This window comes from Ziziphus jujuba, chromosome 2, assembly GCF_031755915.1.
Source record: "Ziziphus jujuba cultivar Dongzao chromosome 2, ASM3175591v1".
NCBI classification, from domain to species: Eukaryota; Viridiplantae; Streptophyta; class Magnoliopsida; order Rosales; family Rhamnaceae; genus Ziziphus; species Ziziphus jujuba.
Window position 1 is genome coordinate 8,419,935 of NC_083380.1, and position 25,030 is coordinate 8,444,964.

Here is a 25,030-nt window from a genome sequence, read left to right on the forward strand (position 1 = left end):
TATATATATATGTATATATATATTTTTTTTCTTTTGACATGAAAAATTAATAGTTAAAATTTTAGAATGCATTTTTTTTTTCTAAAAGAAAGAAATCTGTTTGTCATGTATAGAAATAGCAATTTATAATGTAGGAGTGCCTAATGTATATTAATTGAATATAAAGAGAAAATGTTAACTTAATTAGCTTGGCTATTTTAAAACAAAAATTAGTTAGAGATATTTATAGATATAAATATTTGATTGATTCCAATGTAGAAGTTTAAAAAATTTAATAAATCTCTAAATATATATATATATATATATGGAATAATATTTTGGAAGGTTTTTCCTCGATGGTCTCACTCACTTTACCTTATGACGGCTGCGCAATACAATTCAGTCCTGAATTTCCAAATGAACAGATGTTTACTTTTTCATATTAAAATTTTAATTTCTAAAACTATAAAAATATTAAAAGCAAGCATCTAATATTTAGCAAATTAGTTGGGGATAATTCAGACATAAGAAAGTTTGTCAAAAGGAGCTATGGATTGCGTTCTCTGTTTTGGGTAGCAAGTTGGGCCTCTTTTTAGGGCAAGCCCATTAGAAAATAAGTTCACTGTTGGGCTGCCAAAAGTTTAAGCCTAATATTGCTTGACAAACATACCCTTTTAACTTTTTGGTTGAATATTCTATAAATATTTTAAAATTCAGCATGCTTTTTATATGAATTTTGGTTTGGTCATTTAAGTCCGGAATAATGGTGAAATTATTGAAACCTGATTTAAAAAAAAAAAAAAAAATTCCAGTATAATGGTACTGAGATAGTAAAAGTGCTTCCACCAAGAAAAGTAAAAGCCCAAAATGATTCTTTTCGTCATTTCTATTGTGAAACTTTATATTTATTATTAATAATACAGTAATAAATATAAACTTGGAATAATTGTCTAATAATAAATCTAACTGTTATTATAATTGGAAGAAATTTATTATATATTTGGATTTCAATATTTTAAAATTCAGTATACTTTTTATATGAATTTGGTCATTTAAGTCCAATATAATGGTGAAATTATTTAAAAGAAAAAAAAAAGTCCAATATAATGGTACTGAGATAGTAAAAGTGTTTACACTTTCTAAGTGGCCAAGAAAAGGGAAAAAACCAAAACCAGCCTCTAAAATTCCTCAACAATGTGTAGAAGATGGAAGCTGTTGCATGATGAGAGATACTGTAAAAGCTGGCTTCTACCTTAAAATGAAAACTAGAAATGATCTTATGTGTGAATATAAAGAAGTTCATGCTAAATTTTATTTCCACAATAAAGGATTGGATGTGCAAATACTTGATTTGAAAGGCTCAGGCCACAAATATATGTATATATATATATATATATATACATACACACACATAAAAATTCTAATTCCACCGCCATTAATGGGATAATCCATTACAGGAAAACCAGTAGTAGACAATTAACCCCAAAAAAAAAAAAAAAAAGGCTTCAGCCTTTATCTACTCAAGGTTCTTTCTTCTTCCATTTACATGGGAAAATTACCATATGGAACCTGGATATTTGAATGGATTTATATTTTTCACTTCACCATCGCGAGGAAATTGTCTAGCTTCAAACATTCTCTGTTTGGTCACCCTAGCAATATAATCATCAGCTCTTTTTCTCAATTCCTCAGTTGGTAAAATTAGCCCATCATCATCACCATCATCTTCATCTAAGTCTTCCATTCTTTTCCCTTTTGTTTCTTCTTCCTTTTTCATTGTAATATCCTTTTTTTCTTCAAAATACTTCTCCAAAATTTTCTCTCTCTTTACTTCAATGTCCAAAGATTTTTGAAGTTTCCTGCTCCTGCTCATATATTCATCATAGTAATTTTCACTAGCTGGAGAAGAATTTGAGTAGGAAAACATTTTGGACTCCCCTATAAGGGCAGCAACAATAAGGTTGCCTACTATGAACACAAATTTGGAGCTGTAAAAGAGTGAAAATATTTTTGGGGAATTGTCATTTAGAAAAACCTTCATGGAAGAAAACAGAGAAGGAAGCCATAAAGGGCTTGAACAGAATAGACTACAGGTTAAGGCAGATAAAGAATACAGGAAGAGATTGTTTGGTTTTTTATGGTTTTTATATTCGTTGAGAGCTTGAAGCTTCTTTAGCTTGATGGGATCCATTTGTGAAATTATTGTACAGAGAGGATTAGAAGTGGGATTTAGAGTAAAGGAAAAAGTACTTGATTAGGCAATTTTTGGGTAAGTGTTCAAAGGCAAGGAAGAAAAACCATGAGAAAGATTTTCCATCTGCCTGAACATTGAGCTTTCCAAGCACTGGGATATATAGCGGGGAAAATGGGGTTTAGTTAGGTAATTAAAGATTAATCACATGCTACTTTATAATTATTTTAATAATGGAATGACTTTTGAAAAGCTGTGGGGAGATTGCTTAGTGTTTTTTTAACTTTAGTGGTTTAAGTCTATCTTTGAGTATCCATTACTTATTTATTTATTTCTCTTTTGGTTAATAACTATAATCTTTTAAACTATTATCACGGTAACCACTTACAGTAGGGATAATCAAACCGTGAATTTTTTTATTTTTTTTTAACTATAAATTAAAAAAATTTAGGCTATGTTTTGCATAGTTTTTATTTTTGCTTTTTATAAATGTTTTCTAAAGAAGCCACTCTTTATTATTTTCGTTAAAAGCTTTTTTGAAAGTTAAAAGCACTTCCTGAAAATTATTCAACCACTTTCCAAAGTAGTTTTGAGTTTCCAAAAGCCTTGTCAAAAAGGATCTTAATTGATGTTCCTTCATGAATACCAAATACATAATTAGTCTAATTTTAGGGTTGGTGTTTGGATAATCTTGAGTTTTTCTATTATATTGACCTCATTGGTGTGTATATTGAAGGTCACTATGCGGATTTCCCAATCTCTTTAGGGCTCATTTGAGACGGAGAACAAAGGGGGATTAGATTTTGAATATTTTAAGGATCCCAAATCGATTGTTTATAAGGTGGTGTACGTAATTCAAATTATTGTTGAGAATCAATGCTAAGGATTTAAAGTGTGAATGCATCTTTAATTACTTTCAGTAGATGAACAGGTAAAATTGCATTTAGACTTCTGAGATGTGCTTCACTTATGTTACTAATATAAATCATAATGGTTATACATCATAGTAGAATATTTTCTTTTTTCATATATAAGTAAAGCAGAAATCCACTTTAAAAGCAATTTTTTATATAACTCCTTTTTTTTTTTTTTTTTCCTTCTTCTTTTTAGGGTGTTTGATTAAAGTAAATAGCTTTTCCTCTCATAATTCTATTCGGTCTGATGTGGAGTGACGCCCAAAAGGGGAAACTATAGCAGAGGGACATGGCGGAATTTGGTTCTTAAAAAGGCAAAGAACAGTGATACATAGTTATGAAGAGGCTTAATTTTAGTCTTATATATTTTCACCCCAACTAAACTTAATCTTTAATTTACAAATTAAAAACAATTTGTCAATAAACTTTATGTCATTTTCGCAAATCTATTTGTATATGCAGAGAGAGATTGTAATGTTAGTGATTGCAAATCAATTTTGCCAAATTGAATCCTTATCTGCATCAAAGTGCTCCACCACAATAACTACAGGTTGACGCTTAGATAATATATTAAGAGTAAAAAATCATACCAAATAGCAAAACAATTACATATTATATGGATATTATATATGAATTTAGTGACTGAAATAACTTTATTAGGTATTGGAAGAGCCAATGGGCTTTATATATGTATGGAGGTGGGAGTGTTTTTTTTTTCTGAGATGGGATCTGGTTAGGAAATTAACTAACCAAAGAAGATTTGGCAGCCTTGGGCCCTCCCTTGTTGTTAAAAGCAAAGGAAAAGGAAAAAGAAAAACCTGGCCTTTTAATTATATACATCTTTTCCTAGCCGCTCTAGTTGATTTTTGCTAAAGATTGAAAGAATTATTTTGCTTTTTGTGCTAAAAAGTTAAAGATTTTGGTTTCCCTAACAAAGAGATCTTTCACAATTATATATACTCATGTGCATTTCTGTGTCTTTGGGGAAAGAGAGTGATGAAAATTATATGCAACTTAAATCATTTGAAAGATATTGTTTTCACGTTTAGATTTTCTTTAGAAATTACCATGCAATTTGGATTATATAAATATAAATATATATATTTTATATACCAAGATTTAATTGATTATATTAATATAAGAAGCTTCACAGAAGTTACCTAAAAGAGATTTTTCATAAAGACAGTTCTAGAGAGATGCAGAGCTTTAGATGGTACTTTAACCAGAAAAAAAAAGGTCTCTTTTATAGCTAATTGGCTAAATGTGTAAAGTACTCATCCCATGCGGTGCATGCACGTATATGTTCCCACAGTACAATAAAAGTGTTATTAATTTCACCAAATTAAATCTTTGTGTAATATTCAGAAAATAAAAATAAAGTAAAATATGCATGAGAATAACAGCCTGAAAGCCATTGTTGCTGATATAAAAGCTCTAGCCTATGAATACGAGATGCCAATTACATCATTTTACTTTGGCCTTTTTTTTTTTTTTTTTTCCTAGTAAAATAAAGTATAAAATGTACTTTAGCAGATGGGCATGAAATGAATGAACTAAAAACTAAAAGACCCATATATAAATGCATGAATTCTAATCGGTTTCTTTAATTTTTGATTATTCAACAAAAATATTACGTTGAATAATCAAAATACATGACTAAAAGATCCCACTAATATCTTAAAGAGATACACACCAGGTGTGATTTATTATTATTAAAAAAAAATTATCTATTATTAAAAATAACAGTTCAACGAAGAATAATCGATATAACATTCATATTTAAAGATTTAAAAATTAAAATTAAAATTTTGATAAGCTTTATTATTATCTTAGATAACCATATATTTGATTTTTTTATACTATTAAAAGGTATTTTTTTTGTTTATCGAGAAAAAAAATAAAAAAATAATTATCTCCAATCTAATAATGATGCGCATAAAATTGCATCTAGTAATTTTTTTTTTCTCTCTCTTTGTCCATTAAAAGGTGTCTGTTTTTCTTTTCTTTTTTTTGTTTAATGAAAATTAATAAGGTGTCTATATGAACAAACAAGGATTGTAAAATAGCTATAAATAACGTTAAATTAGCAAAGTATTTCTCCTATCTTCTTTTTCTTCTTTTCTCTTTTCACTTTTTTATGACAATTAACTTGGCTTGTAGTTTTTTCTTTTAAAGTGTGTTTTTTTTTTTTTTGGGGGGGGGGGGGGGGGGGGAGAAGAGGTGTCGTTGGTTAACGATCCACCGACCACAACTACCATGGTGGAAAATTCCACTTTTTTTCTTTTCTTTTAGGGAAATAAAATTAAAAAATTTGCAGTTGGAAAGAAACAGAGAAAATGTCTTTACACGGAAGCATCCATGATAAGACCCAGACCCACTGGGCTAGTCCAACAAATGAGGATGGTTTTATGGTCTCTTCTGGGCCTAGAAATATATTCTCAACCCTACCCAAATCAGAAACGGCCCTTGCAAAGGCCCATCTTCTTGGTTTGTCTCTTCTTTCTACTTGATTTATTTATTTATTTTAATGAAAAGAGAGTAACAAGCCTATTGTTGCGGATCTGTATCATATTTGATGAACTGTGTTAAGACTTGATTCAACATATTTTAAATTCAATTTACGTAAAACTTTTAAAATTTAAGGGGTTCAGATCGTTTTTTGCCTCTTGCAGTAATTAACCCAAGAAATAGAAAAAATTCTAAAACCATTGAGAAAATACAAGAAGAAACTCGTAATCTCCATTAACCCCATTGATTATTATAGTAAATTTGAAACTAGGAAAAGTGGTTGAAAAAACCGAGTAAAGATTAGGTGGTAGGTCCACATATTGGCCCAAATTGATGTAAGAAAAAGCATCACGCAAATAAGATTTCAACAAAGTCATCTTTGCCTTGCATATTTTTTCTCATTAAAACATCATTATTAATTCAAATGTAGGGTGTGTCACCAAAAGCCTTACAAGTAGTGACTTGTACATGAATTTACAAAGACCAAGCAAACATTTTTAGACAAAAGTCCAAAAGAGTAAAAGAAAAGTTCAATCCAAGAGACTTGAAGTCCAAGATCCTGATCTTAAGCCGGTTCCCCATCCTTTAATAAGCTTCATGCTCATCCTGTTCATGCCACAGTATTCACAATAATCAGTCAAATGAATGTAACAGTGAAATAAAGTGCTTGGCAAGTGGGAAAATTGTTGGGGTATGGTTAATTTTGAGTTTTAACTCACTTTCTTGGTGGTGATAAACTGCACAAACTTCTTCTTTCCTTTGCCATTGGGGGATGATTTTTGCTGTTGCTGCTGCTGTGGCTGCTGATGCTGCTGCTGCTGATGATGGCCCAAAAATCCATGCTTTTTGATTTGCTGTCTAACAAATCTATCATATAGAAAAGCTGCTCCTTTGAATTGTGGTAGAACCAACCATAACCCAAATATCAGCTTCACAGTGTACCAAATTGGAATCCTACAATTCCATAAAATTAACCAAATATGATTCAAAATCTCAGCCATATTTAAAGAAAAAAGACCAAAAATTTCTATCTTCCTACTGTTTTTTTTATTTTTCAGAATAAATTTTATTATTATTTCCATAAAATCTTTTAGAAAAGAAAATAAACCATCTGAATATTTCTTACCACTCAAGAATGGGTTGGAGGACCATTTCCGCGAGAGTGATAAAGGAGTATAAAATCCAGTAAGCAAGCCACTGCTCATCATCTAGTTTTGATGTGGTCTCCATAGCCACAATCGATGCATACCTATTTAAAAAAAGAAAGAAAAAACCAAACCCATAACAGAAACAACAATTAGAATCAAAACCCTTTTATTAAAAATTAAACCATAGAAACAGGGGAATATTTGAAACAGAGTCGCTTACAAAGGGTAAAGTAACATGGTCACAGGCCTGCAGAAAAAAAAAAAGAAAAAAGAAAAAAGAAAAAGAAAAATTTCTTATTAGAAAAACAAAAACACCATAAAAATGGATTATGGAGTATTAGCGAAAAAAGAGTTTTAATTTACCCAGCAACGGAATGAAGTTGGGTAAGCAAAGTCCAAAATTTTCCCATTTTTCCTTTTTTCAACTTTTTGTGGGTCTCAGATAGAAAACAACAAAGAAACTAAAAACTGAAGCAAACTAGCGAAAGATTGGCCAAACCAAAAGATAATTCAGGGAGAAGAAATTAAAGGTTCAGAGATACTACAAGAAAGACAAAGATGGGTTAGTTTAGATGACTTTGAAAGTTACGTCAATGGAGGAAAGAGCCAATTTTATACAATACAGAATAGAAGCCACGTGGCCGTAGAGAAGTCAGGATCTGATTCTGCCTTAAACGTGTCGATTTACAATTAGCACCGGCCAAAACCCGTCACGCTGAGTCTGCCATATTTTCTTCAAGCTTTGGATAATTTAATTTCATAATTAAACCTTGCGAATGTGCAATTGTGCTTTGCCCCATGAACAAGCCACGTGCTCATATCTTTTAAAAAGACGGTGACACGTGGCACGGAATGGAAGGTCCAAATGTATTAGGATGAACTGGTGGTTTTTTTTTTTTTTTTTTTTTTTTTGAATAAATGGTTTTATTTCTTTCACAGGAGATAGATGGTATGATCCTAAGATTAAACTTTTTTTCTTTATTTTTTTTTGTCTGGTTTATCTTAATTGTTTATTGACAATTGATTTTGATTAATAATTTATTTTCTTAAAAGCAAGAGCAAGGTGCTGGTGCATAGGAAAATGTGTTTATATGTCAAGTATAATTGGACCATAGACAGAAAACTTTCACATAACAAAAAGCTGAAAATGAGTAATACACTTCTCGGAGAGAGATTTGTTTATTTATTGGTCAATCAACAACCCGCAAACCAACACCTCTTCTATGTCCTTTTCAATTTTCTGTGGAAGTCATTGTTTCAAGATGAAGCATTTTATGGACAATAGATCATGTTATTTGTGTAACTTCTAATTAAAATGCAAATTGAAACATCATATTAAAGCGTGTAGGTTTTTTTATTATTATTATTATTTAAAAAAAAAAAAGAGCATAAGTGTTCAATTTATTAGACTTGTAATAATGGTTGCATATAATAGGTGTGCAACTCGCCGTGGAGCTCAAGTGGCGGAGTTTCCACATCCCAGCCTCTATGTGCTCGGGATCGAGTCTTAGTGGGGGACCGAGAGCCTGGGGGCCCAGCCACACTAACTAGCAAACGAAAAAACCAAAAAAAAAAAAAACAGGAGTGCAACATGCAATTAAGGTCTCCAAATAGTTTTAGAATGACATAATATTTTATTAAAAATTACAACATTTTCTCATCTCTACATAAGTTGGGTATATTTTATTCTAGCTAGTAACTCGCAAAATCTGCAGAAAATATTTGCATCAATGTGAAAAAAAAAAAGAAAAGAAGAGGAAATTAGGTGGACAAGAATTGGCAATATAGGAGGTTAGTTCTTGGCAAATTTTAGGGAAAGCGTTCCATATGAGGTACTGAAATGTAATGTAATTTGTAAAATCATTGAATTTTATGAGTGAGAAAGTTATACATTTTCATTTGGTTTATAGTTAGTAGCGCTGGTACTAAATGAAGAGGTGAAGAAGGGAAACAAAGTGTGAAAACCTCTGTTTCTGGATGAAGCTCATGAAGTGGTTTAGCAGGGCTTTTGCCTGGTGATTGTTCGCTAAATGACGCCCAATTTAGAGTTTGTGGCCCCACTATTGTCTACTCCAGTTCCGTACAGAAAGGTTCAATTTCAGCGAGTTGCTATTTACATGGAGGTTGAACTCTATATACACCCCCAATTGTGATGACTTTAAACTAGAGAAAGGAGGAAATTTTTCAGTACTCCTCCTGCCTTTAATTTATAAAAAGTGGATAACTCTTCGACATCAGAAATTCAGAATTCACCTAAACATGTCCGATCATAAATAAATGCTTAATTTCTAAATAAACTCGTCCATTATAACATGCTATTTACATTCTACTCATTTGTCTTTCATTAACCATCGCAAGAAAAATAATAATAATAATAAGAGTCTTTCATTAACATTTAAAAAAAATATATTTTCAAATTTATTCTTTTAGAACAGTTTAGATGGTAATAAAAATTGTTGATAATCCAAGATCGTGATTCGATCAGGCCTACAGATTACAAAAAAAAAATAATAATAATAAATAACGAAGTTATCAATCTTAATATTTCTTACCAGTCAAGAATTGGTTGGAGGTACATTTCAATAATTGTGAGAAAGGAGTATAGAACCCAATAAGCAAGCAACAGCTAGTCATCTAATTTTGATCTGCCCTCTATGGCAACAACAACCGATTCATATCTGTAAAATTAAACAAATAAGTCATTGGATTGGGTTTTATTGGTGCGAAAGTTTTATGGATTAATATCATTCACCACACCCCTAGTCTTGGTATAAATACAATTTAATTTTTTTGTTTAAAATGTATCATAATCTCTTATTTGATTTTGAAAAATCATCGTCTTCCTCATATACTATTATTATTATTATTTTTATTTTTTATCTTTGAATTTTTATCGATATTTTTTTTATAAAAAAGCTAGTTAAATTTTAAAAATTTTAAAAAATTAAAATGTAATTGATATAAATTTCAGAAGAATCATATCAAATATAATCAAAGTCCTAGATTTCTATTTTGTTTTTAGTACTATAAACTACAAGGGGAAGAAGGAAAACCAACAACAAAATTTAACATACCGCTCTCCATCATTTTCTTTCCAAGGAAAGAGAAAATGAAATCCACTTTACAAGGTTGAATCTGTGCTTATAGACCAAGCTCATCAAATGGTTGACCCAAGCTTATGGTTTAATGAGTGTCACCTCAGTGACGCCCAATAAAAATTTTGTAGCATCTACTCCATTTTGGTTTTTGAAAAGGCTCACGTTTGGAGCGTTTAGTTACATTCCAGTTGAACTCTGTGCACACTATATATATCAAATTACCTAAACATCAATCTCCCTTCTTTTAAGTTGGATATTTGGGTAAATTTGGTGAGGATGGGAAGTGTATAGAATTCAAATTGGATGTAAATAGAATCACTCAAATGTAATTATGAGACCAAAATTAAACCAAAAAAAAAAAAATTACCTTTACCAAAGTAGCCAGAAAGGAAAAAAAATCTCCTCTTCTTTGTTATAATAACTTAACAACACAAAGGGAGAAAAATTTTAATTTAAAAGATTTGTTATTTGTTATTGTTATGACTGAACGATAATAATAACGACCAATCATAAAAAATAATAATTTTTAAAAAAATTTAATAAAAATTGAATCACTTGTCACGTAAGCTCATCAAACTATTGAACCATAAAAGCTTAATTTCTGTGTAAATGCCTTGATTTAACACTGAAACGTAAAAATTCATTTTCATTGTATGCAGTTGAGTCACGGCACTGAAGGCCGACGCCAGAGGAATGTTATCCACAATATGCCTCAAAATCAAGTTTCAAAAAATCTCAATTTCTTGATTGGTCTTTTACTGCACTTTATTTATATATGAAAAAAGACATTGGTTTAGTGGACTTTATTCATTTTTAAGGTAACCGTATTTTGACATAGGCTGTTGACGAGTCACAAGGAAGTTTTAACAAACTGATCAATGCGTTACATACTTTATATAAAACTATAACGAAGGGTCAGAAAAGTCTTACAAGTAGTAACCATCAATGTGCATTCACAAAACAAAGACCAAGCAAATATCATTTTCAAAAAATTCGAAAAAAGAAAAAAGCAAAAGTTGATCCAAGACTTGAAGTCAAGTAGTCCATTAGTCCAGTTCCAATTGTTTCATAAGCCTCTCATGTTCCTCCTGTTCATGCACAACATTCACAAAATATGAGAGTCAAATGAAAGTAATAATAAAATCGCTGTTCGGCAACTGGGAAAATGGTTGGTTTGGTTTTTGAGTTTAACTCACTTTCTTCATTTCAAACTTGACAGTCTTTTTGTTTTCATTGCCACTGTGGGGTGCTTTATCTGCCAAATGTTTTTTGATTCGCTGCTTCAGGAACCTCTCATACAGAAAATTTGCCCCTTTGAAATTTGGCAGAACCAGCCATGTCATGAATATCACCTTCACAGGATACCAAATTGGAATCCTACAGTTTCATAATCCACCCAGCAGAAAATTAAAATTAAACATATATATATATATATAGTATTATGGCCAGATGACTCAAAAGCTCAACCATTTTTTTTTAAATAAAAAAACAAAAATTTGAAAGAAAACTTATTGTTCTGTTTTTTTTTTTTTTTTTTTTTTTTTTTTGGGTGTAAAAGAGAGTAGATTACTCATATAGGTCCCTGTTCCCAAAAGGACAGAATATAAGAACAAAAACCAAAGAAAAAATGAATTTAATCGAAATCTTAAAAAAAAGAAAAACAATAAAAATGTTTCTTACCACTTAAGAATAGGCTGGAGGACCATTTTCAAGAAATTAATGTAGGAGTATATAATCCACTGCTGCTTATCTAGTTTTGATTTGCTCTCTATGGCCATAATTGATTTGTATCTATACAGAAAACCAACAATGAAAGTCAAAACCTTTAATTATAAAAGTTGAACAAACTATAATATTAAATTGAACCACATAAATGGAGACTTATAAAACAGAGTTGCTCACAATGGGTAAAGGAACATCAATAAAGGCCTGCCCAAAAAAAAAAAAAAAAAATTGAAGAATAAGAGCAATTATTTTAAAAAAAAGAAAAAAAAACCATAAAAATGGATTTTTTCTTGGAAGAACTCTATGTGAAGCAGTAAAAGAGTTTCAGTACCCAGCAATTGAACAAACTATGTTGAGCAAAGTCCATAATCCCAAAAGTAAAATAAAAAAGAGAAACAAGGAATGTAAATGAAAATTATAATTTGATAATAACAGATGAAAATTATAAAGAAACAAAAAATATTTTCTTCAGAAATTCCATTATTCCTTACCTTTTGTATGCTCAGACACACACACAACAACCAAAAAAAAAAAGAAAAAAAAAAGGACACGAAGTAAAAACTGAAGCTAAAGAAATTGAGTCACTGAGTAGTTTTTCAGTCTTTGTTGCAAGGTACACAAACACTCTATTGGAAGAGCCAAAGTTTTTCGAGGAGGAAAGAGCCACGTGGCAACATGGGGAGCAATAACAGGATTCTGCTAAAATGTGTAGAACTGGCTTTTGAATTTCTTGAATTATGGTTAATTTTGGGCCTTTCCAGTAGAGGGTTGGTGTACCTTAAAAAAGAGAGGAAATTTGGTCCAATATTCCTTTCCGGATGAGCTTAATAATATTTATTCTTTCATTTGTTATTATTTATTTTTTATTTTTTAATATCTATTTTAATTTTAAAATAATAAAAAATAATTTAAATATCTTTTTATATTTTAAATAAACAAAGAACAAAAATCTATTTTTTAGAAAGAAAAAAAACAAAATATATTAAGTAATTGTTTTTACAAGAATACACAAAAATACAAAAAAACAAAACTTGTCGTGGAAAAAACAAAAGAAGCTTCATCTCAGCACCCTTAAAAAATATAAAGAAAAAACAAAAAAACAAAATTTTATCTCATCTCAATACCCTTGAATGGCTATCTTTGAGTTAATTGTTTTAATATTTTTATTTATTTGTTGCCGTGAACTGGTGTGTGTTTGTTTCTGTGTTAATTTTTTGCCTTGCCGTGCCAGAACCGAACATGCCACAATTTTATTTTTATTTTTTTTGAAAGATTCTATTGTACCAAGTTGAAGTTTTACAATTCCATAATCCACCCAATAAAATTAATGAAATATTTTTTTTATTATTTTATTTTCTTTGTGGCTAAATGCCTGAAAAACTCAACCATTTGAAGAGAAAAGACACAAATTTTCAAAGTGAAAACAAAGACAGCCACCAGCCTTCTTTTTATTACTTTTACCACATATATATATATATATATATTTAGATATTTAGATATAGATATATAAATTTAGATAAAAAAAAAAAAGTTTAATAATACACACCAATTGTCAGTCTAGGGGAATATATAAAACTAGTTAATTATTTTTCCATGCGTTCTTTTTTTTATAAAGGGTTAAAAAAAAAAATTATCTGCATCCCAATAAGTTTATTAAACCATTTGTGTGTGTGTGTGTGTGTGTGTGTGTGTGTGTGTGTGTGTTTGTTATTTTCTGAGAGAAGTGTGTTTATGTTTTAACAAATTGATAACAGGACAATTTTATTGCTTGTATATTTAATAAATAAATAAATAAAAAGGTTGTATGTTGTTTGTGCATACACAGTTGTGATTGTATCTAGCAAAAGAGGACAGAAGAAAGGAGCAAAAATTTTCACATGACCCAAGGTAAAAAATGAGCCGGGCTGAACTTCTGTTTCTAGACCACGTTCATCAAGTGGGTTAACTGGGCTCTTGGTCTAATGATTGGTAGCTCAATGAAAGCCCAATAAAGAGTTTGTGCGCTATCCTCATTCCTCAACATCACACTAAACTCTCCTAGCGTAACATTACCAAGTACCCAAATCTCTTTACCCCATTTCCATCCTTTTTTTTATTTTTATTTTTTCCCCTAACTTGGGTATTTTGGCATATGTTTCTGGATGGGGGGGTGTATATAGTTTAATTTGGATTAGCATATAGGACCTCTCTTTAAAATAGACCAGTAATCTCTTCTTCCACAGCTGGTCAATATTCAACAATCAATAAGTTACTTCCAAAAAAAGTTTCTGATTATACCATCCAACATTTTTTGCCCATGTCTATGGACATGACCAAAATTGTCCTTTTCATCCAAAATGGAAATAAAAAGTTGGAGTTTGGATTACCCAACACAACCTTTTAATTACATTCAAACTCTAATTTATTTTCCTCCTCCCATATGCAAACCACTCTATTTGTTTAGAGGCATCCCTTTTTTCTAGCGTAATTAAAAACACAAAGGGCTATGAATTAATAAGGTCGTATACTATTCTCCAAATTAACTATTATTAAAAACTCCCCTATTTATATATATATATATATATATATGTAAAAACTATGCCCAAAAAAAAAAAAAAATACCACTAAATTCTCTCTACATTTGCGTGCAAGCTTGGATATGTTTAACCTCCCAATTTCTTATTTCTTCCCCACCCTTTAAAGTAGTTGAGCTACAAATAGATTCTCGATCTCATGCTTTGATTATTAATAAACCTCTCCACCCACATATTTAACTTAGATAGTTTTTTTCCTTCTTTCCATTAATCTTTTTCTTCGACAACTTTCTTAATCAATAGTAGTTAAACTAACCAATATTTTGAAAACTTTTTTTCTTTTTTTTCTTTGTCACAGAGAAGCATGTTCTAGAAACCAAAACAGTCTCTCATTTCATTTTTAAAGTCCTGTTGGTTTTCTTTTTTTTTCCCCTTTCTCCTTTGATCTTTGGAAAACCAATGAGCACTTTGCAAAACGACAATAATGGCGGCATCGAACAGTGTTAGGTTATATGTTCCAGCTGGGAACGCTTGCAAGGCAGAGAAGATGATAATGGCGGTTTCCATGTCAGGTTTTTATAACCCTTTGAATGTTGCAGTCAGTAATTATTGTTCAAAGCAAAGAAGAAGCTTCTGCTTTAGTGTTAGATCAGCGAGTGTTCCTAGCAGTCGGAAAAGTGTGGGAACCATTAATATTAATGGGAATAAAGTGAATGGGATTTCAGTGGGAGAGAATCCAATATTAGGTACGGGTGGGAAAAGAATTAGTAGTGAGATATTAGGAAATGGAAATGGTGGTGGTGATGATGATCTTCATGAATGTTTGCTCGGAAAGTTTGTTGAGAAACGGTTCGTTTATAGGCAAAGCTTCATTATTAGGTCTTATGAAACTGGTCCTGATGGTACTGCTACCATGGAAACACTCATGAATTTGCTTCAGGTGATTACTTGGATTTGACCAAATATCATGTTTATACATACATACATATATAGAAATTATCACATCTGGATATCCAAATTTAATGTATTCCCAATGAATTATATGTTATTCATCGATAATGATTACATGTAATTGCTTGAAAGTAAACTGTATTTGAATTTTATAAAATCTAAGTATCTGAATGAGAAAATAAAACAATCATATGTATCCGATTTTGCTAATTAATGCAGGCGATGTCACCCACCTTTTGGTGAGGGTCAACAATGCAATTACATGTAAGCACGATCTTATTACATATAACCAACTTGATAAGATCATGATCAATACTTGTTGTCGTTTATGGTAGTATTATATAAATATATATATATATATATATATTAGAATATCCTGAGTTTAATAAAATCAATATACAGTAATTATATACAACCTTTTTCTTCTAAGAGATTAAATATTTGTTAAAATCACAATATCTTGATACGATTAGGATTTTATTTATATATATATATATATATATAATGTTCTTGATGAATGGTGAGCAATGGATGATGCAGGAGACAGCGTTGAATCATGTGACAAGCTCAGGGCTAGCGGGGAGTGGATTTGGAGCAACCCGAGAAATGAGCCTCCGGAAACTCATTTGGGTGGTTACCCGTATCCACATTCAAGTACAGAGATATAGTTGCTGGTATGTTACTAAAGACCATTTATTTATACAAATTATACTTTGTGTCATTAATATGCGAATTGCATTAAAATGTTGCTAATTATATCGTGATTACTTTAATTTTACGTTTGACAAATTTTTTGTTTCCTACATATCAATTTAGAAGATCATGAATACTAAACACTAAACATTATATTGGGTTTCGATATGCTTATCATTATCTTTTTCCCCTCATCTACTTGTGAGTGTTTATATTTACGTTCTTTTAGAATTAAACTTGAGGGTTTAACTTTATCCCAATTCCTTCATGATTAAATTTCATCAGTAATTTTAAAATAATGATGTTAATAAAAAGTGATTTATCCTTCTATAGACATTCTAATACTATAAATGCAATTGGGGGTTTCACTTAATTTTCTTATGTGACATATTAATTCACAATTTCACATCATTCAAGGGATTAATTTTTTCATCATTGAGCTATGAGGATTTGAGCTCATAATCGTTGCTAAAAGAAATCAAATAATAACAAAAATATTTGTCATTAGAGATGCAGATCCTTTTATCCAAAACTAATAAATTCATTATAGGAACTCATAGCTCATGAATGATTGTCTTTTTCAATCTTCCACAGAAACTAATGCAGAAAATAAATATTAAAAAAAAAATTGAAATTGAAATTGTAACAGGAGAGACATTGTGGAGATAGATACATGGGTTGATGCAGCAGGGAAAAATGCAATGCGAAGGGACTGGATTATCAGGGACTATAAATCTAAAGATATCATAGCTAGAGCAACAAGGTTTCACCTATACCCTATTATAATCTTCATGGACTATATCCAAGCTAGCTAGGTAGCTAGATTAGCTTTATTATTATTATATTTTTTTTTTTTTGTTAATATTTTGTCAATTAATTTATCTCCAATACATGTATATGTAATATGTTATGCAGCACTTGGGTGATCATGAATAATGAAACAAGAAGACTATCTAAGATTCCTGAACAAGTTAGACAAGAGGTTATGCCCTTTTACCTAAACAGATCTGCAATCCACAAAGACAAAAATGACATCGAAAAGATCGACAAGATCACCGATGAAACTATTGATAGAATTAAATCTGGTTTAGCAGTAAGTGTGAAAAAATTTCTGAGTTTATTTTAAGCATCCAATTTTGTATATATATCAATCTTATTTATATTGTTTCATTGACACTGCTTTCTTTCACTACAATTTTCCAGCCAAGATGGAGCGATATGGATGCCAACCAGCACGTAAACAATGTCAAATACATTGGATGGATTCTGGAGGTACACCATTTCCTTTTCCTTCTTTTTTTTTTTTTTTTTTTTTTTTTTTTTTTTTTTCTCCTCTCTCTTTATAATCGCTTTTTTGGTTTCTAACTAGATAAAACATATGATCTCCAAGGACAATATCATAGAGCATGGTGACTAAAACTATATTTAGCAACATGTTGTAACCAAATATAACTTTTAGTTACAAAGTGGTGCAACCAAAACACCTTTATTAGTCGCAACATTTATAGCTAATGACATTTGATGTATCATAAAGTCTTTGGAAGCATACACAACAAAACCAAACATAAAAGATTTGAGGCATAACATATCAGGATTGATGAGCTTACAATTTGTCATGGAAATTGATATGCAGAGTGTGCCAATAAATGTGCTAAGAGATTATGATCTAACAAGCATGACTCTTGAGTATCGCCGAGAATGCACGCAATCCAATTTGCTAGAATCCTTGACGAGTCCAACAGCAAGTGTGGCTGAAGATTCAAACAATAACTCCATCAATCGGAAACCAGACAACGAATATACACACCTACTGAGGATGCAAGATGATAAGGCAGAGATTATACGAGCAAGAACAGAATGGCATTCCAAACAAAAACGATGATCTCCATTACACTTCAAAAATATATTCTTTCACGTATGGTTTTTACATTGGTTTTCTTCATTTGTTTACTACCTTTTTTTTTTTTCTTTTTTTTTGTGCTGTAATTAATTAATCATCAGGCCAATCCATATTTTGCCTGTGCACCTCCATGTTTTACGGTGCATTGTTAGGAATGAATCAGCGTATTGTGAATTATATCACACTGTAATCGTTATAACCATTTCTCTGGAGTCTCTCTTTTAGATTTGATTAAAAGGCTGAGAAAAATATAACTTGTGCTACAAGGAAAGGCAATGGGTTTAGAGCTCAAGCCCAAAAATGTACTAATTGACCCATTTGCAAGGAAACTCCTAGGGTAATGGATTCAAGAAGCCCATTTTTTTGTTACAGACCCACCAAGTTCTAATGGGCTTTATGATTTAAGCAAGCGCATTTTCAGAACAAGGAAAATGTCTCTGCAATCTTGCAAATAAAATTACCATTCACAAACAAAGACACATTAGCAAAACACCCAAAAAGAATCCTAGTTTGGTCAAATGTCTTGGTTTCAGATCTCTGATTTTCTACCCTTCAATCAGTTTAGGACCCAGAAGTACAAACAACAGAAAGCAAAAGTCTCAAAATAGTAAAAATGCCCCGCATTGGTATAAGAAAAATCCAAGTTGGTAATAATTAAGCTCTTCATTGATCTTGAAACAAGTTGAACCAAACCAACCATGCATTTGGACAAAAGCATTGTATAGGACTTTCAAGTAGCAGAAAAAGGAATATTAAGGCCTACAGACCCCTCCATTCCTTCTTCCTCTTAGGCACTTATCCTTTTCCCCCAACAAGGCATATAACCCCACCACCGTGGTCCTCATTACATATTAGACCCCCAATAATTTTGGTTTTGAGAGTAACCCCAGACCAACAATTTACTCCACCACAACAACAAAAACAAATAAAAAAAAAAAAAAGGCAAAGTAGTGATTAGTGAAGAGAAGAAGAAGAACCAAGTTATGAAAGATTGGAAGTTGTTAATTGAATCCATTATTATATGCTTTATGTCCTACTTTTTTGCAGACACACACAGTATTTTGGGGTACTCTCTTCCTCTTCCTCCTCAAATCCTCCACCCAATTTTTCTTAATTTGTCAGCAAAAATTGAAAGTCTTTTGACAAAATTTTAATAACCAGTCAAAGTGTGCAATCAATATGTTTGATGAAAAAAAAAAAAAAAGTTTCTTATTATGCAGCAAAAGCAATGTATTATACTTTGGAATATAATATCAATAACCCATTTTATACATGTTTTGGAATTCTCTTTCAACCCTATTTGGAGAAGACATGTGACCCAAAATGATTGAGAATTTTAATCTGAGAAATGCTCAGTTCCGTAATATAATAAGGATCATATACTTGCAATGATTTCAACATATGAAAGGTCTTTTACCTTCATTAAAAAAAAAAAAATGTTATTTTTTGACCATTATTTTAGTTATGATATTCTCTTTTGCAAACCAGATCTAGTGGAAGTGAAACAAGTTCGAGGTGAGTCACATTTTCTTTTTGTTTGTAATCTTTAAATAATTAAGTGAAGCACAGAGTTTTGAACATAAAATATTATGCATATAGTTTTTATTTTTTTATTTTTTTGGACAAATCATGCACATTGTTTGCATATATATAGTAATTTACCCATCTTATGAATCTCACTCTTCTTTCAAAAGATACCCATTCTAAGTAGCATTTTTTTTTATTATTATTATTTTAAGGGTTCTCCATCATGCTGTCTATATAAGTATAAATATATATTTTATTAGAAAGTTGGGTGAAAAAAATAATAACTCCAGTTGAAATCAATCTTTCAACTTTATCAATCTAACTCGAGATTTAAAACAATAGAATTAATAAATGGATCTTTACTGTTAAAGATGTTTCATAAAACGATAAAACATCATTTACGAGGAAACCGTACGTTATTAAAAATATTAATATATATAATCACCAAAAAAATATTTTTCCTCTTTGGTATATGTTTATTTATTTTGCCAATAAAAGTTGCATTTAAAGTCAATTTTTCTCTGCTAGCTACTAGTAATTTAACATGAATATGATTCAATAAAGAAGTAACATGAATACCTTATTTTAAATATTTTTATTGAGCAGCACAGAGTCCAATTGCAACAGCGCAGTCATATTTGAACTGATTTAGTTACAAACAAAGCAAAAGGACTAATTTATACATCTAAAACTATAGTCATTTTATTTATTTAATTAATTATTTATTTTTTTGGGCTAAATTTGTACTTTAATAGGTGCACCCTATTATACTATAAGGCCTGTTTTCCATGCTGATGCATAGTGGCAAGAAGCCTATTTTCCATGCTAATACATAGTGGCAAGAATCTTAATGGTACTCAATACTGATCAGCATTAAAATACTAGTACTTACTGATATAAAAAAACAGCTTTTTTGTCTAGTCAGTACTAACACTACTGTTAAGCATCAGCTAAACAAATTTAACATATTATTTTATGTTTCATAGATTGTACCATATTGTCACCATCTATTTAGGTCATTTTTAACTGAGGTAAAATCTATATGGAAGGAGCTTTCCTCAATTGTTTTTCGTGAATCAAAAAAGAGCTAAAACTAATTACATTTAGTTGTAAATCCACACCAAACCAAAATCAACACCTTTTTTTTTTGGTTAAAGAATACCAACTTGATTTTTTGTATTCTTAAACTCTCTCTCTCTCTCTATATATATATATATATATATATTTGTGGAAATAAACTAAATAAAAAAAATCTATTTATTCCCTGAAAAAATGGTCCCCTAAAACTCATCCTGAAAGTATAAATGTCTATAAATTGATGCACCTGTCACAATTTGAATTAAGTTCTAGACAATGTCAGATACTTGTAAACACTAAATTAAATATTTTTGTTTCTCATTGTATTACAAACTAAATATCATTCCTTTCCCTACTCACTTTATATAAAAATAACTATTTTTGTTCTATAGTAATAATTATGAACTTATAACCCAAAAATAAAAATAAAAAGGAAAAAAATAATCATAACAGTAGCAAGGTGATGTAACCATGATATATGGTAAATATATATTAAAAATTTTGTCATATGATATGATATCATATGGTCCACAATAGTAGGCTGGCTAAGTAGACAGGACAAGGCAACTAATTAGTGTCACCACGTGATCCCCACCACCCTAAACAGTCCACCTCACCAATTCATCATAACAAATCTGACACATAAAGCCGCACAGGATCACCAATTACCTTCTCTTTCTGATCCGTTAGATTATTTGACCAATGTGATAAGATTGTCGTACTGAATTACCACCCACGTGGCGCAAAATGCAGTTCTCTTAAGCTTTGTTGTATCCTACGTGTATGCATGCATGTGTAAAAGAATAAATAATTTTAATTTTATTATTATTATTATTTTGGTTTATCGATTTTAGAAAATGTTGGGAAAAGTGGAAGAATCAACAAATGCTTTTCGGCTTTCGGGGTTGTGCGGGTGTAAATTGATAAAGTAGGCGATAATACAGGAGATCTAAAAGGAAGAAAAAAGACAAAAAGCCAAAGGAGGTGTACGAAATTTGTAATTTTTATTTTATTTTTAAAAGGGCAAAAGAAAAAGGGATTTTTTTTAAGGGGGTCACGTGGGTTCGACCCGTAAAATTATACGGACCCATCATCGTGGGACCCTCTATAAACCCCATCATCATCAAAGTCACAACTTCCAAACCAATTTTCCATATCCTTCTGAAACAAAAGAGCGTTTGAACACGCGCTTCGTGTACAGCGTGAGGGAATTATTTTTTATGAATAAGAATATTGCAGGAAAAACGTCAGAGTGAGGTAATGGGTGCTCTGCAATTGTTGGCTGAAAGCGTTTGTGAGAGAATCCTTATGAGATCACCTTCGTCTCTATCCAATCAAACTTGAAATTGTTTTTTTATTTTTATTTTTTTATGTGTGTTTCAAAATTATTTAAATTGTGAAAATGGTAATATTTTTCAGTGGAAGTGTCAGAACTACTAAAATGGATTTTCAAAATTGAAATCCAATTATTGGATAAAGATGAACTTTTAGATCAATTAAAATTTTGGTCATGAGGAATCATAAACAGAGAAATTGATTCCTAAATTCCTATGGAATGGATGTGAACATGTCTATACAAAAAATAGGACAAAACACATGATATATCGCACAATCTTTAGCCACCCACTCCCACATTCTTCCATTTTGGACCATGGGTTTTGTGCACTTTGATCTCAGATACAAATGATATATTATAATTTCTTTTTAAAAAATATAAGAGACAAAAAATGAAATTGGTGCCATGTATATGTATTGACATATGTGGTACCAAAAAGGTATGGTTTTGTTGCTCATTTTTTGTTCAAAAATCTTACATTCATAAATGAAACTGCGTAAAACAGTTTAAACAAAAAGCATAATTGTCTCCTTTTTTAAAAAGTTTTAATTGGTATATACTTTTATTAAATTGTGAATATTCTTTTCTTTATTTTAATAGAATTTAATTTAATATTTGAAGTTTCTAAAACCATTTGACTAGCATCCCCAGCTTAACCATTCTGGGATATTTGGCATAAAAAAATAATAAATAATAAATAAAAAGAAATAGAAGACAAGTCTGTGACGCATGTGATAGAGTTTTGTCAAAGACACGTCAGCATTCCATTTTCGATTGTAAAATTCACCACGTAGTCCCACTCAGCTCAACATTGCCAAAACCTCACTCCTCACGCCACCTAATCTTAACGACTCACAGCATTCTGGCGCGTGGATTAACTAAGAAAATATGAAAAGGAAGAAAAAAAAAAAAACTAACTGAATTTGCGGCGTTTTGCTAAAGGGACCACTGGCATCACCATCATCTTTCGTCACTCGTCGCCCGTAGTTTTAGAATTTAAAAATGAAAAATAAAATAATAATAATAATAATAGAGCGTCAAAATTCGAGCTAAGCTTAGCTACCACCATCACTTGCATGCATTCACTCGCTTCATTTCTGACACCTAAATTTAGCAGAAAGACACCCATATCTTTCACCTTCTGTTTGGATGAGATTTGTAAAATGTTCTTTGTCAAATACAATTATATATGAAGACTGGGGGCCACTGTAAATTTTCTTTTCTTTTCTTTTCTTTTTTTTAAGTGAATGTAAAAGGTGGGAATTGTAAATGTTGACTTGCCCCTCTAATTTTGGATGGAGATTCATTCCCAATCAATTGGATTGGACAATTTGCTTGCATTTATGTCTATAATTCCACGAATATGACTAAACTTCCAATTCAGACTCTTGTGGAACTTGAATTATTTGATCAGAATTCAAGTATGTTCGTTACCCATCCATTTGTTAAACATCTGAATTTTATAATAAAAAGGTCGTAATCTTATCAATATTAGATAAATTTACTGTTATGTTTTTACTATTTATAAAATATATATATATATATATATATATATTTTTTGTTTTGAAAAATTATATAAACACTTTCCCAAGTTTTATTTTTGTTTCAATATATTACATTTTCTATATATACACGTAAAAATACAAACGTATTTTCATAAAACTCAAAATGAAAGGGGTGAGTGAAACTTATATATATATATATATATAAGTTTTGATATGGTATTTTCTATAGCAGTGAAAATGTATTTTGTGCTATTTGATTGGAAATTTGAGAATGTATATTCAGATTTATATGTTTATTATTGGATTGATTGTGGTTTTAGAGATGGGGAGGGTGGAAAAATTCTGGTTTAAGAAACCCTTTTCAACGTTTTCGAGACTCCTCGTAGTAATATATACATATATATATATATATATACTAGTACTATAGCATAATATTTATTCATTTAATTAGGAAATATATGAGAGTGTACAAAATATATTTATACATTTTAAAATATTATTTGTACGTCGCTGTTTATAATATGCTAACAATGATAATAAAGCAATTTAGTTACGATACGGAGCTTTTGGGAAAGCAAATTTAGTGGTCCAACAAAACAAGCTCCAAAGCCACCCCCCCATGGATTAGTCAATTTTATGAAAGTTACCTAAATCATATCGTGATCATAACCACAAAATTAATCATACAGATATTATATTCATGTCTCATACAGATATGGCGATTTTCATTTTACCATCTAAAAAGTTTCATAATTAGTTAATTGAAACTATTCAAAACTAGCCCGGCGTTTATTTTAATATAATTAATTATTTTTCATTTGATTGTTTATTTAAATTATCATGAAATAAATAGACATATTAATTAAATTAAAGAAAATAAAAAGCATACATACATACATATAATATATATATATATATATATAGTTCCTAACGAAAGATCATGATCTATAGGTGCCAGGTCCTAATCCATATAATGTTATCTTCTCCAACCCTAGTAGGTATCCATTTCCTCCATCCATATCTAAACACATCCAATTAGGTAGGTCTAAACATTGATTAAGCTACCCTTTATATTGGAGTTTTTCATAAACTATATATAAACACCAAGAGAGAGAAGTGGGGTTGAATCTATGGGTTGGCTTTGACAAGTGAAAGAAAAGGGAAAGGAAGAGACAAAAAGAAAGCGACCGTGAAATATGGCGTTTGAATGTCCACATAGCCATATCTCATGGAGCTTTTAGATAAAGTAATGGGGCTCCATCTTATCTCTTTCTCAATACTGGCAATTACTCCCAAGAAAGAAACTCTCATCTGAGTTTCGTCAACACATGCAAATTGACAACGAGGCGGCCGGACTAAGACACATTTCCATTTCTATACTATTTTAAATTGTTTATGAAGAAGCTCTTACCATAATATCGTAACAGTAATATTTAAGTTTCAACAAAACCACGGCTACTAGAAAGCCATGAATACCAATGGCCTATAGACTATATCTATATGGTTGCCGTTGTAATTAAGATGAAGTTTTCGTGCTAATTAATAATCAAAAACTAAGCTCAAGACGAAAAGAAAAGTTAGATTAGAAGTAGGAAATGACAAAAAGAGAACATGAGAGGCTAAAAGAGAGCATGATTGGCATCTTTTGTATAAAGGAGTAGTAGTACCAGTCCAAATATATATATATATATATATATATATATATTAGCGGAAGATTGATAACTTTATATGATGGAAAAACCGACAGTCGGCATTGAGAAAGCTAAGCTTGTCTAAGGTTGATTAATTTTTATGTAATAATATAATATTAATAATGTGTGTGATGGGGGATTTTTAGAGTATGTAGTCCCTGCAAATGAAACAAAAACGAAAAATTTTGTTGTCTGGAATAATGAAAGTAGCATGTGATGGATCGGGGAATCTGATGCAGCGAAGGTAGGATGCATGGAGTCAGTAGTACATTAT

At 30.7% G+C, this 25,030-nt stretch overlaps 3 protein-coding genes across 3 annotated transcripts; 1 reads left to right on the forward strand and 2 right to left on the reverse strand.

Moving 5' to 3' along the window:
* Positions 1-1,141: 1,141 nt before the first annotated feature.
* Positions 1,142-2,320, reverse strand: LOC107403474 (uncharacterized). Its single transcript, XM_016010358.4, has one exon. The coding sequence runs from the start codon at positions 2,168-2,170 to the stop codon at positions 1,535-1,537; it is 636 nt and encodes a 211-aa protein (XP_015865844.3). The 5' UTR covers positions 2,171-2,320; the 3' UTR covers positions 1,142-1,534.
* A 3,634-nt stretch (positions 2,321-5,954) lies between these two features.
* On the reverse strand, positions 5,955-7,422 carry LOC107403470 (HVA22-like protein e). Its single transcript, XM_016010355.4, has 5 exons — positions 7,104-7,422; positions 6,961-6,987; positions 6,719-6,841; positions 6,312-6,546; positions 5,955-6,198 (listed from the first exon to the last, which is right to left on the reverse strand). Exons 1-5 carry the CDS (start codon positions 7,148-7,150, stop codon positions 6,178-6,180), a joined length of 453 nt encoding a protein of 150 aa, XP_015865841.1. The 5' UTR covers positions 7,151-7,422; the 3' UTR covers positions 5,955-6,177.
* Positions 7,423-14,259: 6,837 nt separating this feature from the next.
* On the forward strand, positions 14,260-17,797 carry LOC107418024 (palmitoyl-acyl carrier protein thioesterase, chloroplastic). The gene is made up of 6 exons (XM_016026691.4): positions 14,260-15,016; positions 15,568-15,701; positions 16,370-16,483; positions 16,636-16,813; positions 16,924-16,992; positions 17,354-17,797. Exons 1-6 carry the CDS (start codon positions 14,561-14,563, stop codon positions 17,600-17,602), a joined length of 1,200 nt encoding a protein of 399 aa, XP_015882177.1. The 5' UTR covers positions 14,260-14,560; the 3' UTR covers positions 17,603-17,797.
* Positions 17,798-25,030: the final 7,233 nt, after the last annotated feature.